This window comes from Lichenostomus cassidix, chromosome 1Ab (genome assembly GCF_008360975.1).
Source record: "Lichenostomus cassidix isolate B80296 chromosome 1Ab, HeHo_3.0, whole genome shotgun sequence".
Taxonomy (NCBI): domain Eukaryota; kingdom Metazoa; phylum Chordata; class Aves; order Passeriformes; family Meliphagidae; genus Lichenostomus; species Lichenostomus cassidix.
Genome location: NC_139481.1, coordinates 8,350,489 through 8,367,928, shown reverse-complemented (window position 1 = coordinate 8,367,928; position 17,440 = coordinate 8,350,489). Strand labels below are relative to the sequence as shown.

At 44.2% G+C, this 17,440-nt stretch overlaps 2 protein-coding genes across 2 annotated transcripts in view; one reads left to right on the top strand and one right to left on the bottom strand.

The window, feature by feature from the left end:
• Positions 1-15,868, bottom strand: part of TIMP3 (TIMP metallopeptidase inhibitor 3) — a 37,394-nt gene extending 21,526 nt beyond the window's left edge. Inside the window, exon 1 of the mRNA XM_085049700.1 lies at positions 15,498-15,868. Within this exon, the coding sequence (XP_084905826.1) occupies positions 15,498-15,621 (124 nt within the window). The 5' untranslated portion in view covers positions 15,622-15,868. The remainder of the gene's footprint in view (positions 1-15,497) is intronic.
• The window catches only part of SYN3 (synapsin III), a 191,476-nt gene that overhangs the window by 83,108 nt on the left and 90,928 nt on the right, over positions 1-17,440 (top strand). The window lies entirely within an intron of this gene.

Sequence of the window (17,440 nt, the reverse complement as noted above, 5' to 3'; positions counted from 1 at the left end):
TCTGCTGAGACTGTTTACATACACTGGACATGTCCATGGCACAGTTCTGGTTTATTATAACGCTTAAGGAATTTACTAATTGCCCATTTTATTAATGTCTGTTATGCAACTACAGTAATTAGTACCATGTGATTGATCTTAGGTACATGAGGAATTTTACCCTGGAGTTTGAGCACCATGTAAAGCCTTAGGTGTAGCACTCAGATCCTGACTCACTGTTCATTAAAGCAAGTGAAAAACCTCCCTGACTCCTGAGTGAGCCTCACATACCACAGTCCCCATCAGTCTACAGATCAAGATCAGGACAATATCAGGGCAATTTGACCAGTTTGCCCACCTACCCAGAACTTTCCATAAGTCCATGTAGTGTCCTGTCATAACTGCATTCCAAAGCATCATCCTTCGTTTTTGACCTCAGAAGTCCTGAAAAAACTCAGTATTGATTTGTTGTGGAAATCAGGTAAAAAAAAGAAAAGGGAAGTGATATGCGACATCTCATGACAGAGGTCATGAGAAGACCTGGAATTCTAAAAACATCTACAGGCAACAACTCTTTCCATGAATAACACGAATACTGCACACTGTACTCCTCTGGCTCTGAAGATTTTCCCTGTGCAATGACACAGAGCACTGAGAGCAGAAAGGGTAGATAGCCAGTGGCCAGTTACCTTTCTTCTACAAACAGTTGCTCAAACTCCCTGACTGTCCTACTGACAGACTCACAACTGCAGTGGAGAGAGAAGCAGTACAACCACCTCATTCTCCTACTACCCAAATTTTCTTCATACAAACTTCTCATCCAAATTTCATGCCCATGAACAACCCAGTAGACCATAATCAAAATGGATTTCCAGCAGTTGTGTATCATTACTTGGATGCTTATTGGTGCTACCAATGACATATTAGAGTTATGACTCTTAGCCAGACTTCTGTAAGCACAGAGAACACACTGAATGGTTAAGACTGCTTGTTTACCACCAATTGTTGACTGTTTTTTTGCACAACAAATATTTATACAAATTAAAGAGTAACCCATGTTTGTTTTACTCTTAGATAGTATTGATAATGAGTGGGTTTAAATTGGAAATGCTCAAGTCCAACCATATGAGATGGAGATTCACTTAAAGTGAACATACCAGTCACTTAGCTCATCTGTGCCACTGTAGTTTCAGAGCTTCCAAAAGAATTCTTACTTGAAAACCTTCATAAATTTGCAGTTTGAGGGAGGCAAGCTTGCATTCCCATAACACTTCTTAGGTGTCCTTGTAACATTTTAGAAAAAAACCTAAAGGTCACAAGATATGGTTGGATAACCATTTCACAGCTGCCCTGGCACAGTGATGGCTATTTTTGAATGCTCTAAGGTCCATTAACTGTTTGGGAGGCAGAAGTTCTCTGGATACCACAGTGCTGAATGTTTACAGAGAAGGGTAATCATTTCCAGGGTATCCACCGAGCCTGACTGCTTCCTGCCTGTCCAGGGCTCCTCAGACATTGCTGTAGCAGGACTGTTTTGGCAAAGCAATGAACCACCCTCCCAAGAGGCAGCTTTCCAGGGCTGGAGTTCAGCTCGCACCTGCAGCACAGGTGTAAGCTTGTTTAAACATTGACAGGCAGGGAACTCACAGAAATACGAGGGGAAATAGCTCGTCTCAGTCCACTGGCAGCAACACAATCACAAAGCAAACTTGTTTGTTCATTAATGCAGCAAAGCCAAGGTGAATAGCCCATTGACAAGGACTGGAGCAAGCAAAGGGAATCTAGGTTTGTGTTGTGAAGGGAATTCTCAGCATTCAGGAAAAGCTAGCTATAAACCTCGAAGGACTTATGAATTGCAATCTCTCCCAGCTTGAGTGGTAACACATAACCTGATCAAAATCAGCGCTTCCAGAAGGGGAGGCTGTTACTGTTAAGCTATCAGGGATGTATTTGGAAAGGCTTTTTCCTGTCAGGGATCACGGCTTTACTGAAGTCACAAATTTCTAAGTATAAACTTCAGCAAAATTGCTTTTCAGTTTTTTTCTCAGAAAAAATTCAATCTCTTTTGATCCTGCATCAGCAGTTCTTTTCAACTACACTTGAAGTCTTAATGTTGATGTGAAATGACACCTTCATTCAAACTGAACCCTTCAAAACATTAAGGGGTAATTCAAATTAACCCTTCAAAACATTAGATTCAAATGCAACTGAATGACTTTTCCCAGAAAATGCCATGCTGAAAACTCCAATATTATAATTTTCCCTCACATTCCAGATGGAATAAATTTCCACCATTTCAAAATTCACTATGAAATAGAAATTCTGACCCTCCTCAGCCAGTTTCTAGAATTCTCTTTCACTGTATAAATCAGAGGTGACAACAACAATTCCTAATAACAGAAGCAAGAGTAAAGTCCATTTTTCTCCTCATTTTTCAGAAGTGGCAAATAAGATCATACCAATGAGAGCTGCAGGTGCTGAGAACTTGCATCATTTCAAAAAGTGAGCCATTATCCCCTGTGATCTCAGAGTATCTAAACTAAAATCAGCATTCAACATCAAAGATCAGTCCTTTAATTCACTGTGCCAATAAAAGTCTATCAACACTGCAGACTGTAACTCAACACAGACATACAAGAGCTAGTTTTTAAAAGCAACTTAAGATACCACAAACACTAATTTAACCTGTTTGTCAAGTAAAACATTGGCTTGTTGAGTGATTGCACTTTGAGACTGCAGGCAAGTCAGAAAGTCAACTCTGTGACAAATGCCTTCCTACTCTCTTTTTCCTTTCTGGCCGTTTCCAACATTTTGAAGCAGTATTGTTTGATTGCAGGCTGCTTCCTGAAGCTGCTTCCTTCAACTGCCTGCAGAACCCAGTTGGAATCTTTCTACTGATTTTAACTGGAGTGGGATCAGGCCCTAAATAAGTAGAGGAGGAATCCCTAGACTTACAAACTGAACAGCTGTCTCTGGCTTTCCAAAAGAGAAGTTATTCCTGCAGCTGTTTTCCCCTAAGTGCCATATCGCTCCAAACTGTTACAGCACTGGAGGGAGGGGGAGAAGGTGGAATCTCAATAACCATTAAAAAGGACGATGGGCCATTGCGCAGCAGCTCTTTCAGTTCCACTCGGGCAGGGTCACTGCTGCCAGGCTCAGACAGCCCTAAGGGCACGGGAAAAGTCCTCCTCTTGTTTTCACATCTCATTCACGGCATGGATAACGAGGGGGAGGGAGGAATCAGATTTGGGGTTAATTAGCAGCATGAACAGACAGCTGCATTGTCATTAAAAGTTCAAGAAGTCAGCAGGGTGGTCACCGAGCCGCTCGATGTACACACACGGACACGAGGCACACGTCCAAGCCTGGGCTTTGGCAGCCTCGCTCGGGCTCGGATTTTCCCCAACCCTATGGATACACTTGGAGTCAACAACACTCAACTGTTGGAGCTCTGAGGAGAAGACAGAAGCATAAAGGTGCTCCCTCTGCATAGCAGTTGTTTATCCCCTTGGAACTGCTTCATTTCACACTTAATATACCAGCTAAGAATAGCTACACAGCTTTTTTCCCCTGAGAAAAATCAGAGGTGTGGCTTACCAATGTAAAGTTTCGTGTTCAGTTCTAATTCTGTGGGATAAGCAGATCCCCAGTTAACAAAACCATGCTGCTGGTGCACACTGTTTCCTTCCACAAGCAAGGAAGCTGAGGAAGTGCAAGTGCACGTTAGTAAATTCAGAAATGAGCATGTATGAACAATAACGAAAAGATAAAACCTCTGAAATGTCAAGGACTGCTATTAATAAGATTTGGAACAGTGTTAGCCTCAGAGAGTCATGAGCTGGCTTAAAAACAACAAATTATCCAACTATGCAAAACAGCCACAGATTACATTCTCATTGCCTCAGATTGCAGTAACTTTTTCTGGTAAGGGATTTTAAGGAAAGCACAACAAGACAATTAAGGATTCCCCTGCCACCTTCCAAACAGGGCAGAGAAGAAATATAATCTTGAAAAGCAGAAACATTGCTGCTTCTGCAGAAAGCAGACTGGCATTGCATGGTTCTGTCAGCTTTACCTTTGCTGCCTATATATTCTAAAACCAAAATGTATCTGAAACCACCGTCATTATAGTAAAATCTCACCAAAACCGTTTTGTTTTTCTGGGTAAAAGGATTACAGATCCTGCTTGCTCTTGCTATTACACTGGCAGGCAAGCATTTAGCTAGCTCATGAGTGTATAGTCCTTTCAGTGCTTGGTCTTTGGCATGGGGAATTACCCTGGGAATACAGAAAAAAATTTAATTTATTTTATTGAACACCTGTTGATCCCAGTGTGCAATGATTGGTCCAGATTACTGAATTTCAGTATGTTTAGGACAATACAGCATGTTGCAGCAACTCTAGGAGAGATGTTCACATGAGGGAAAAAGTAGAATAGAGAGATACAGTCCAAAATTGAGTGGGGAAACTACATACATCAGCATTTTGGTTGTAATTGCCCAAGTTAAGATGGGTACTGCAAACTCTGGTGGATTTCATCAGAGAAGAGAACCAAGTGGGCCAAGCAACTCTTCTTAGAAAACTCCTCTGAATTCTTTCCCTCCTGTTCAGGACCTGGATATTTTTTTGAACCAGAACTACCTTTCCCATATTTTTCAACAGTGCAACCTAGTGATGCTTCATCAAAGCACCACCACAATATTTCAATAACAACTTTGGTCAATCTTTCCTTGTTGTTCCTCATAACATATTGAGCAGTATGTGCTGCAAGGAACCTGCCATGTGCTGACCTTGTGACAGTTTGATGAACAAACACAGAACCTGCACAAAAATGTGAACCCCTGGGTGTGCCAAGACAACTACCACCCTACAATCCTGTTCTGTCCTCTCGCCTTTCTGTCAAAAGAGCAGTCAGGATGTGAGTAGGCAATGTCAAATTCAGAGGAGGAGAGCTTTGAACAGCACAAAGGACAAAGTTTACGTCAATAGCCCAAGCTGCCACACTGCATAAAGGACAAACAGGAAAGCAGTTTCTGAGACAGGAGGGAAAGAAAGACCTGGTGCTTTCCTTTACCCAGCTCTTCCAACAGCCATTAGTAGTAGAGGAAATCTGTGTGAGAGAAGGGCATGCAGAAACACACATGAGATCTTGCACTGACAGGAAGGAACCTATTGGCTTGAAAACTTTCCGGTACTAGTGAAAGCTTTGTTTCCCATACAGCTAAATACACCAGACAGGTGCAGTCTGATTCTCCAAATCTACATCAGTTCTTCAATCAATTTAAACATGGCACTGGAATAAAGGCTGGCAAGGACCTGCTTCTCACCCTGCTGGCTTCCCAGTCAAACAGAAAAAGAGAAAACCAGAATACACTGGCAAACTCAAGAAATAGCTATAATTTAGAATGCAAGTGGGAAGTAGATTAGGTACTCATCCTGGTAAAGAAAAATAGACTCCAGAGTTGAAGAAACAAGTGCCTCTAAAGAGTTTTGGAAGGAGCTCAATAGATTGGCTCGATCTCTAATAACAAGGAATTAAGATGACAGCCTCAGAAGGGAGCTTTGGAAGGTATATTTTATATATCAGAACTGCAGCCTAGCTGAGTGATGCATATGACTCACTATTACAGGTTCTGCTGCAGTGTGTTTGTTCCAAAGTAGAGGTGTTAAAGGCAAAATACTGATAAGGGTCACTGGCTATTTGCCACCTGATCTAGTTGAGCTTCTCTCTGAATGGATAACATTTCATTAAAACCTTCCTGTGATAATTTGAGGTCTCCTTAAGTACTGCCCAGACGTTCTATCTGATATTATAAAATCTTCTATTTCTGTGCTTCTCTGTAAAGCTGCAAACTGTTACACAGTGGGGGAAAGCAGGACAGCTGCTTAATTCTATTGAAAATATACTGTCTGCAGAGAAGATGGAAAGAGACTTATTGAAGTCTCTTTTTTATCTTGATCCTCTAAGGAAATAACCAACTAAATCCTTAATCCCCAACCCTTTGGGGAACAAAAAAAAAGGAAAAAATAAAAAAGGGACAGGTGCTGCTCTTCATATTTAAAAAAGTAAAACAAAGGGCTTAAGAACTCATCCTGCCCTCACCCCAGCACAATCATTTGCAATACTGAAATTCTTGCCCAGGAACTGCAGCTCTTGTCTTCCCACGCTTCTCTGGGTTTGTGATTTTTGCCCTGCAGGATGCTAAGGGAGGGCTGGGTATTTTGTGGCTATTGAAGTACTGTAGATGATGGCTATTTAAGTGCCCCAGGGATCACTTTGCTCTTTTATTTCCTCTTGGACTGATCCACCTCACCAAAGCATTTAAGATATTCAGTATTGCAATTGCCATACTTTTGCATGCAGTGTGGTCTCTCAACTAGTTCTGTCTTTTCTCCACCCTACATTCTCCCAAATACCAGAATTCTTTCAGCTTTCAGCTCTGCACCATATGTAGCACATTATTTATTGGAAGAAATCATTCCCTCAGAAACATTGTCATGTATCCTAATCCAGAGGTGAGCATGATAAACAAGGAGGATGTTTCACTCAAAGGAATTTAAAGCAGAGGACCCAGCAGTCACTCACTGCAGAAGAGCTGGTTTAAAGGCTTTTTCATAGTGTCACCTCAGATCCCTTTTATCTGCAATGTGCATTTCTCTGGACCTATGAATGGCAAGCAGGATATTTATAGCAGAGTCAGAGGAGGCAGGAAGTAGGGAACTGGGGTGGGTGCTTGGAAAGCGTATAAAGGGCTTGGAGCACAGGGGCCAGCCTGGAACTCCATCCCCCAAAAGAACAGAGCTGAAGGAGAAGTGTCTGGGGAATAGCTGGTTTTCCATAGATGGAGCCATAGATGTCCTCTGGCTCACTCCTCCTCTACCTGTTCCCTTTCCAACACCAGCCATTTCCTGTCTTTCAAAGTTAAGCGGAAGTTTTCCATTCTGTGGTTTTCCTGTCTTGGTACAAGCAAGAACATTTTTTCCCTTATATTTTAACTGTTCGGAGGCCAACAACAAAACTGGCTCAGTGGAGGGAGATCTTCCTATTTACAGCTGATCCATGAAATCTGAGAGAGCTGATTAAACATCAGAGGAGCAAGATCTTTGCTTGTTCGTGTATTCACTGAGCATGAGAGATTGAACTTGTTGTCTGAACAAATGCTCCAGTGCTCCTCTATAGAAAATTACCAGACTAACATAATGCCAGCAGGCCTCCCTGCTGACTTCACTGCAGTAACACCCAATACTGAGGGAAACATGGAGAAAAGGAAACAGATGTTGAAATCTCCATACTGTAATTACAATGCAGCATGAGGGAGTTCAAATTCACGTCCTTCATTCTAGGCCAGCAGGAGCTTGGGTCATTTTGAATATAGCCCTGTGGAATAGAAGTACTCCTGTTTCCTATGTGCTGTTGTGTGACTTGGTTTTTTTTCTTTTTTAATGAATCAGTAGGGAGCAAGAAATAATAATGTGTTACCTTCATGCTGTTGCACCTGGTGTAACCATTGCTACCTGCTAAAGCTTTGTGCAAATTTGGTGCAATTTATAGCTGCTTTGCTGAAGTACCAGTGATCATGCAGACCAGCAGAAAGCTGGACCTTTTCATGTCAAAATCAAGGAATTAACAAAGGAAAAATCTATGGAGTCTCTTTTTCCTTCTTGGGTCCTTTAACATACCTTTTTTCACCTCCCCAGCAAACTAGATCTAAACTATTATGAACTAGCAGGATTACAGTGCTCTGACACTTTAGAAACAGATGGGTAGCTAAGGAAGATTGTAGATTTTTATTAGCAAGTATTGTTGCCCAGGATCAATAACAGTGTGTTGAACAATGATGGCTCTGCCATTTGCACACTCTCCTTTTATCTCCTGGCTGCAGTGGGGCAGGCTACTACATCATTCATCTCAAAAGTACCTTTAGACAATATGTTTTACATAGTTTAATTTTATTTGCTTCTCCTACTGCTCAATGTGAATAATTTTCCAGCTAAGCAGTATTTTCCTTATAACTCACCTGGCAAAAATGAAAGACCAAGCCCTGCACACACACCCATACAACCTGCATTTCTTCAAGGGCTATTTGAAGGAACTTTGCATTCATCTCAATGGAGGAAGGCAACAGCTTGGCTGAAATCCAAATAGAGTAAAGGGCATGTGCTCTGTCCACAGCCAGGTTTTGTCAAAGCCTAAGCCTTGATTGCCAGTCAGAAACAAACATGCTAGAGGCTGTTAGAGATCAGTCAGTAGAACAGCAGAGTGTTTTATGGGGGCTCTCCTACTGAAGCATTCCCTGAAGCTCAAGTACACCCTCACTCTCCTGGATGGATAAGATCCACCTCAGGCGTGTCCCACATGGTTCCCACAGCTCCAGATGGGCTGGCCTGCCATGTGTCACAGCTGGTGACTCCTCTCAGCTTGACCAGCCTGTACCAGCTCTTCACTGAGGCTTCCACACTGCACCTCTGCCTTCTCCAGAATCCTCCTGAACTCCTCATACTCTGAGATAGTCTCTGGAGGGCCTTTGCCACTCCTGCAGCTCCTAAATACCTTCTCCTGTTACAGCTTAGCCACTGAGCCTCTTGCTGTGGCCATTCTCTTCCCCAACCCGAAATAAAGACAGAAGTTGTCAAAGCTGAGCCCTCCAACACAGACCTCTAGCTCCAGCCCAACACCATCTCCCTAAGCTGACAATGGCCTCCCTACTCTCCAAGCACTGCTCTCTGCTGTTTCTTGGCACATTTCTGTCCCAGGAGGGACACTCCAAATCATCTCCTTCCTTCATAAAGCAAAAATGAGATTCTACATTGCAGGCAACCATAGCTGATTTTTATGAGGTTTGATATCATTTTTTGTATATGCACCTCTCTGCTATTTAACTTGAGTTTTACTGTCTGTATACTGTTTCTAAGAGCTCAAATTGTCCTTTAGAAAGGACTTATATAAACACTAGCAGGAATTTGGACTATTCATAGTCCACATTAATTTTAGCACCACACAACTCAAGAGACTTCTGTGCTGTTTCCAGAAGACTCCCACTATCTTCTAGCTGGCAGAAGTTTTGATTAAATAAAGTAATCAGGGTTATGTGAAATTACTTGCATTTTTATGTTATTAGACACTGCCAGTTAATGCACTTTGTCTTCACTCTGGTCACTCAAGAGAACCACTTCACATTACAGTAGAATGTCAACTTTGCTTTTGACAATAGCTTTTAAGCTCTCTAGTGTTTGTAACATTCCTCTTAGAAACCTGAAACGATCAAGTCAAATCCAACTCTGATACAAGGTGGTGAAACACTGATGAGACAAGTGGCAGTGCACCTGCCTTGCACAAAGCATGAGGCTTACAAGGCAGGTTCAGCAATTCCTCTCCATATTAATTACTAGGACAGACTTTAAATCTTGTGTAAGAGGGTGTAAATCCATTTAACCCACCTTGGTCTCATTTACCTCAGGCCCAGCACAAGCCCAATACTTGCAAATAGCAGAAATTGGAAATTCACACTGGTTAACATTCTTTCCTCAAGCTATTCCAATGCAGAGCCAATTTAGCCCTAGTTTTAAACAAGGACCTGGCCCACTATAGCCAAATAACACTGGTGGTGGTGCCACTGGTGGGCAGAGAGGTGACAAAGGCCCAGCAGAGTGCATCCCTCCCATGTGCCCTGAGTTATCAAATAGGCTGACCTCCATCTCAGCAATTTGCAGAGTGCTCAGAGCCACAAAGCTGTGGAAAAGTTGAAACAATCTTGCAATAGCTTCAAGTGTAGTCAGCTGCCCTGGTCAGCCTTGTCCCAGAGAAGTCTATGTAAGGAGAGTTAGCTTGAAGAGTAGTTAGAGTCCAATAAAGTTGTGCCAGTAAAATTTCAAGTGTCACATGTAGAGGTTCTTCAGAGGTTTACATGAGTTACAGTAGGCCTTTAAGTTTAATGAACTCTGCATTTACTTAACTAATTGGTGCTTGAAGGCATAATTTTCCTCTCATCTTCTACACTATTATCATTTTACCAGTATAATTTGCTTCCAATTTATATTATCATCTGAAAGACAGAATCATACCCTGAAAGTCTACAGCAATAAGCAGCATATTAGAGCAAAAGCCTCTTCATCTTGAAATGAGAAAAAAAAAATCATAATTATAGGGAAACTGAAACACAGGCACTGCAGAAATTATTAGGACTGAAAATAAGTTCTTTAGCTTAGTCTGGTTCAGAGCTAGCAAACACAGCATGCCTGGTCTTGCCTATTAACTCAAACCAAGCTGTCCTCTCAGGTTTACCAGCTCTTACAAACTCCCAGAGAACACCTAGTGGAAGTTTCATTTAATTCCAAGACCTCCTGCCCTGACTAAACAGGCTCCTTCCTTCAGTGATGCATGCTTGGTTGGGCTACATAAGAGCACCACATGGTATTGGAGATGGGAGGAAACAGAAGTATGACCTTAGACAACACTGTTTCATCATAAAACTAAGTTTTCATCTTAATAGTTCTAACATCCAACTTTGGGCAAGGTGACTCAATGAGTGTTTCTACTAAAAATTCCTGACCCCACCCACCATGGCTGGGATTGCACTTGAATACAGAGATCCGTTTCAACAGATGCAACTCAGCTGCCACATCTGAGAAACTCTGAAAGGGCAGGACTGACTGCAGTTAGTGTCTTGGAAAACGTGAAGTCCGAGAATGAATTTGTCACCTTGTGCAACTTCTCCTATGGTCAAACAATCAGATCTGCTCATCCTGAAAAACAGACATGAATAAGGCAGGTCCTTCCCAAAGCCAGATGAAAAACACTAGTGCTGCATATGGCTGTACATAACTAATTTCCCACCAGCCCACTTCTTTCCGGAAACATCAGAGGAGCAATTGGCAGGTGGAGAGTTCTAAAGAACATGTGGAAAATCAGTGAAAATAAGAGGGAAAGAAATGTCTACATAAAGCAAGGAGCTCCAAGGCTTAGGGTTAGAACATCTGGCTCTCTGCTGGCTCAGAGGCCTTGCTGGAGATACTTCCTGCAGGAAATCTGGAATAAGCATATGCAATAATAAAAAGATACAATGTTCTGCACTACATCTTCCAAACAGTAATTTCCACCACTTTTATTTTTTAATGCATACATTTGGAGAAGTGACTAACTCCAGATCCCACTACTCTTGTAAGGACTTAAACTGCAAATAACCACACCAAAAAAAAAACCAACCAAAAAGAAACAACTTCCATTTCCACTTTTACTAAATAGCATAGTTCAGCTGAGAGTGGCCACCCTTCTGTCAGGAAACATGACCAGTCATAAGGAACATTCTCTTTCAACAAAAGTTTTTACCATGGACACTGGAAATCCATAGAAGTTAAACAGATCTCAATTTCTTCCCACATAAAATGAAACTTGCAGTACTTTTTTCTATTATTTTTTTAAGCTTTACGGGATGCTTCTCAGATTTCCTGCTTTTAAAATGCCTCCAAGGGAAGTCCAGTCTAAAAATAAAATCACATCATTACTTCCTTGACAAAAGTCTGATTCCAAAGTGGATACACTTTTGCCACCACTACCACAACATGTAACTGAAAAAAATTTCTTTTAAATTCATCTCAACTCTAAAGATTGGTGTAATTAATTGGAGGTAGTTTATTAATAACTTTTAAATTAGTCTGGCAGACCTTACCTGTCAGCCTTAAAGGCTAAGACAGCATATTGGATGTCACTACAGCAAAGTAAAGAATGCATGTTCAAAATCCCATGTATGATCAAGTCGTTCTGCATATCTCTTTCAGCTTAATAGTGAGGTGTGATCAACTCAAGAAAACCAGTGAAAGGCAGATTTTCAATTAGGTGCTTAGACTTTGGGCCAAACAAATTCACCAATTTCTTCCTCTGCTTCTTCTTTCTTGCTCTTCTCTCACATTCTCAGTCCAAAGCATGGGAAGGACTGCAGGTGTTGTGAACTCAGTGCTGTGGGTATTGGAGGATGGAATAAAGAATTGCTTCCCCAGAACCAAGGACCCTGAAGAACTTACCTTCACCTTCACAGCTTGCCAACTCCATCTCACCAAGAGGGAGGTTATTTAGAACAGACAGGAGCACTACCCACTGGCATCTTTGCTGATACAGGTATTTCTTCCCCCAACACAAACCATGGTATTCCATGGGTACAAAGGAACGGTATTTTGAGCTCCTTTGAACTTAGATAAGAGACATCTAATAGTTCCACAGCTCTTTCCTAAAGTTTTTGCACAAGATAGAAGACAGCTGTGGAGTGAACAAAGTACTATATACTTGCAGACTGGTTTGTCAAAATGCAGTCAGCAATTTCCAGTATTTTCTTCCTCTTTTTTTTTTTTTTTTTTTGTTTGAAAGGAGATGTGGGGCAGAGGGGGCCAAGCAGGAGGTGTTTTCCAAATCTGTGAACTCAACATTCAGCAGCCAAGCTCAAAAGTTCCTGCTGTTCGTGCAAAAAAAGGACAAACAAGTCCCTTTCATGTCAGCTATGTCCAGCTGGAAATGTCACAGCTTTGTCACAAAAGAACAAAGCATGCCTGGTGTCTGTTCTTTCAAAAGGTCTCTTAATTCAAACAAAAGAAAAATATTCACATCTGGAAGAGGTCGTAGGCAGAGGGCAGAAGCAGAGGAAGCAAAGTTCAGATGGCAAATCATAGCAGTTGCTGTTTGGCCAATTGTGGTACTGCCTCTTCTGGCACTTACTGATTCCGTTAAAGAAGGAGAGCCAAGAGTTAAAATAACAATTTTATTATTGATTGACCCCACAGGGCCAGATAAGACACACCTCTTCACTTTTGCTCCATTCATCATGCTGGAGCACTTTGGCTGAGTGAAAAAACCCCGTGTGACCAATGTAGCAGTAGTACCTTTTTTTAAATCAAAGATGTATATATATTGTTGTTCATGAAGTTCAAGCTTCCTTCAAAGACCACAACCTTCACTTTCAAAGGATGCACACATTAAAACCCTGTCCTTTCCAGTGAGTTTATTTGACCATTTGTTTCTGTAAAGATTAAAGCCTTCTAATGACTGCAGGGTTGGGAGGCTGTGTCAGAACTGAGACAGTGGAAAATGAAAAATTAAATGTCCAGTGAGATCAGAATAAACTTGAGAGTAGGACTTCACTGGTTATGCATGAAACACCAACAGTAGAAGTTTGCATTACAGTCCTCAATTAAAAGTTTTCGTCTTCAAAATTCAGTGCTTCTGAACAGGAAAGCCTCTCCTAGGCTGCCACCTAGCTAGTTAATTTCTTATATTGTTTTAGGAGCTATTTTAAAATCCTGTTTTGCTCCAGCCCGTACTGCACTGACTCCTCCCTTCAGAGCTGGTATTTTGTCAGGAGTTTCAAGAGCGATAAAAACTTGCTGCCAAGTCCCTTTCTTCCCCACAATGTATTTTATAACCCAGCGTGCAGTTTAAACACTGTCTAAACACTGCACTAGTACACTGCCATCAGTTTCCATGGAGATGATTAACTCCTCCAAAGCCAGAAAGCTTTAGTGTGTTTTCTAAAGAAGAACACCACAGCATTTACCTAAAATCAGCCTGCAGAAATATCACATTTTCCAGACAGCTCTAGCAAATATAAGGATTTACTTTTGCTTGAACCCATCAGAGACCTGCAGTATTAACCAAACCTGCATTCCAGTCATTTACTGCAATGGGTTGTTCTTTCCCCTCAAGCTTCTCCTCCTTTGCACTGCTGTGATGTCTGGAGGCATGACAGCCCCGGAGACATCAACTTTTTGAACTGCTTTGTCTCAGAGCAAAGCCAAGCCTTGAGATATAATGAAGAGCCCAGAAAAGAGAAAGGAAAGATGAAGAAGACTTTGAACTCAACCAGAAATCAGAGGAGAAAACAGAAAAACTTCATGCCCTGAAGTTTAGAAGCACTGTTATATGAAACGTCGTAGTTTACTAAAAGTCAATTACGCATCTAGTAAAAATATACTGTCAGTGTGTATTCACTACAAAAATGTATTTAATGCCATTTTAAAAAGTTGAACTGAAAACTACCCCTAATCTATTAAAATATGATCTAACCAGAGCAAGAAAGCAATCCTTCTCCTAAAATGCAGCTAATGAAGGCCACATGCTGCCATCAGCTTTTGCTGTGAAAAAAGAGTTTCCCAGTCTCACTTTCACAGAAAGGACAATCTCCCTGGCAGTTGACACTTAGGTGGCACACTTGTTGATCCAAACTATGAAAATGGCAACAGAACTTTGAATACTTTAGTTTTCTGGATGAAATCAACAGCATAAAACTGTTTTATAAATGTTTTCCAGGCTATCATCACTGAAGCAAACTGTAACTTCACAGCACTTTTAACATGTAAGGGGTTTGTTGGCATTCAAGAGCAGATACACTACATAAAGTAGACATCAATAACCAGGCACAACTGCAGTTTCTGTAGAACTGAAGGCAAGAGATAGATCTTTTGCCACTAACCTTGGCTAACTTGAAAGGGCTACTGGAGGCATTCAGAGCAATGGGCATTCTGCTGCAGTGAGAATTATTTTCTATTTGACTTCCACAGCAGCTGCCAGGAGGATTTCTTTGCAGACTCTACTCGGAGTCAGTACCGTGTGGGGACCAGCAGTGTGAAATCCCCAGCCTCTTTTATGCTGTGCTACTACAGAGAAGGCAGGAGACTTCCCTTGTGCCACCCACTCAGCACTGCTGAGGTGACAGCCTGTATTTACCATTACATGGACATGTGTCCAGTGTGAACTCAGAGGGCACCACTAATTGATTTCGTATGTTTTGCCACAGAAGAGTTACCAAGCAGCAACCATGTTTTGTTACCCACCCTTGGCTACAAACAAGCCAACAAACTTGTGAGCAGAGCCTCTATTACCTCCTCCTCAGAGATTTTTGGTGTTGTCCTTGTCGCCTACCTAAAGTTAGTGTAACCAAGAGCCCTAGGGATGCTGAAACCCATAGTGGAAAACACCAGTCAGGATCCAGCAGAAGTGTTCCAACTTTCCCAAAAGCGTGCAGCTTTGCACACCTCCCCCAGCTGCCAGGATCCCAGCGCAGCATGCAGAAAGCCTGGAGACACTCGGCGCTGCTCCTGCAGCCCTTGCCAGCCTCACAGGCACAGCTCCACAAGGCTGGGAGCAGCACCTCCAGCCACGGGCTGCTTCCTGCCTCGGCAGAACCCATCCTAATCTTGTCACCAAGTTGAGGAGGAAATCTTGGCAGCCTACACCTCCAATTGTGTTTCTGCCCTGCAGTAGGGAACATGCCACCCTAACAATTGCTGACTTCTTTAAGGTACTTCTGGTTGAGGCTGCTGCCGTGGGACAGGGCTGGGCGGGGGTGTGCCAGCAGCCCTTACCAACCCGGGCGAGTGCGGCAGCGAGGAGCCCAGCCCGATGCTGGGCTGGCAGGTCACCCTGCCCGCTTTGCCCCGCCGCACCTCTGTCCCCAGCGGGCGCCCTGCGGTGCCACCCGGCTGCTCCCGCACCCCGCGGGTCCCCGAGCCCTCCGCCCCGGGCCGCCGGCACTCACCGATGTCGGAGTTGCAGAAAGCGTCCTGCGGATGGATTGGGACGCAAGTGCAAGCCTCCACCACCAAGTCCCGCAGGCTCCAGCCGCACAGGAACACGACGAGGAAGCTCAGCCACGCCGTCATGTTGCCCCCGAGGTGCCTCCTCACTTCTGCGGAGCGGGAGGCGACCGCTGCTGGGTTCGCCTAACTTTATTCTCGCTCTCTAACAGCCCGCGCGCCGCGGCTGCCTGCGCTGCCCCGTCTCTCTCGCTGGCTCTGCAGCGCAGCCTTTGCTGGGAGCGGCGCGGAGGTGCTGAGGGGAGCGGAGGTGCAGAGCGGTGCCGGCCGAGCTGAGGGGAGCTGAGGCGCGGAGCGCTGCGGGCACGGCGGGGCCGGCACGCGGAGTTATACTCGGCTCGCGCCGCTCGCGCCCCGGGGGCGCCGCCGCGCTTGGCCAATGGCAGCCCCGCATTACCTCATCGGCGCGAGCGCGCGGGGCGGGGCCGAGCCCGCCGCGCCTTGTAGGGAAGAGTGAGGGAGCGCGGCGGGCGGGGTGAGGGCAGCGCCGGGACGGGGCTGCGGGACAAGGACGGGGCTGCGGGACAAGGACGGGGCTGCGGGACGGGGCTGCGGGGCAGGGCTGCGGGATAGGGCTGCGGGACGGGACAGGGCCGCGGGACATGGCTGCGGGCAGCGCCGGTGCTGGGACACGGCATGGAGACACGGCTCCGGCCCGCTCCGCTGCCCCGGGGCAATCCTCACCCCGTGCCAGCTGTGCCTGATGCCAGCGGCAGTGTCGGCCCGAGGCTGTCCCAGCACACCCCATCCCAGCCCAGCCAGGAGCTGGCAGGGACACGAAGGGACACCTGGAGAGCGCTCGCAGGGCACTGCGGTTCCCTTGGACAGCCTGGGCTGTTTCCCTGAGCCCGCCGGGCTGTGTGCACAGTGACTGTAAGCTGGGGGCGGTGGGCGCTGTTCGCACCGTTCCAAAGCGCTCTCAGACAGCGCTCGGGAATCGCACAAGTGCAGTGTGCTCCTGCTTTTCCTCTCCCAGCAGGCAGCAGAGAGAGGATGGGGGAATAGCAGGACAAGACCTGTCTGAACTGTAAACCAGGATTTTGCCCTGAATGTTTTTAATCCTGCTCGAATGCTCCTTCTCCACAGCCCAGCGATTCCCCTTCTCTGGCCTTTCGGTCAGAAAGGGGTCAGAAACTGCTAAAACCAAGCTGAAAAAAGCAGTGTTCTATCTAGCCGGGCACTCCCAACATTTAATCTCAAAGTATATTTTAGCAGAGCAGCTTTAGTGGAATTTATAGAAATGTCCTGTTTGTTTTGTTTTCCTTTATCCCCTTTCAGAGCCATAAATTTCTATCAGCTGCAGAAATGTAAATGTTATAGAAGAGCTGGGACTGTAAGGAAGGAGATTGCCAGCTGTGTGATACAGACAGCCTTATTATCCTCCAAAGGGGACTGAGGGGTGATTAATCACAGTATCAAACCAGTGTATATAATGTCAGAGTACTTTCCACGGGGTTTACAAGACTTAAGCGTGTCTAGTTATAAATTATGCTGGTATTAAAGGCCAGGGACCAGCTGTCCTAAATTTCTATATACTCAGCTAAGTCTTTAGATTTACAATTCTGCTCCATCTGGGTGAAGCACAGCCTGCCTGCACCTTTTCTTTAATCATACCGTCCATATAAAATTAAAATCTCCTGTCTTATGGAAGCAGAGGCTTTTATTTGGAGCATCAGTAGGCAAAAGCTTCAAGATGGGTGTAGTCAGTAGGGATCAAGATTACAATGCCAGCAGTGGAAAACACAAGTTGCACACAGACAACCTGTGTGACAGCTTTGCCTCACGGTGCTTCAAATCCCTGTGCAATGGGATAATAGATGGGAGCTGCTCAGGAATGTGTATTGGTGAACACTGAAAAAATCAGATGGGGTTGAGGTGCTAACGG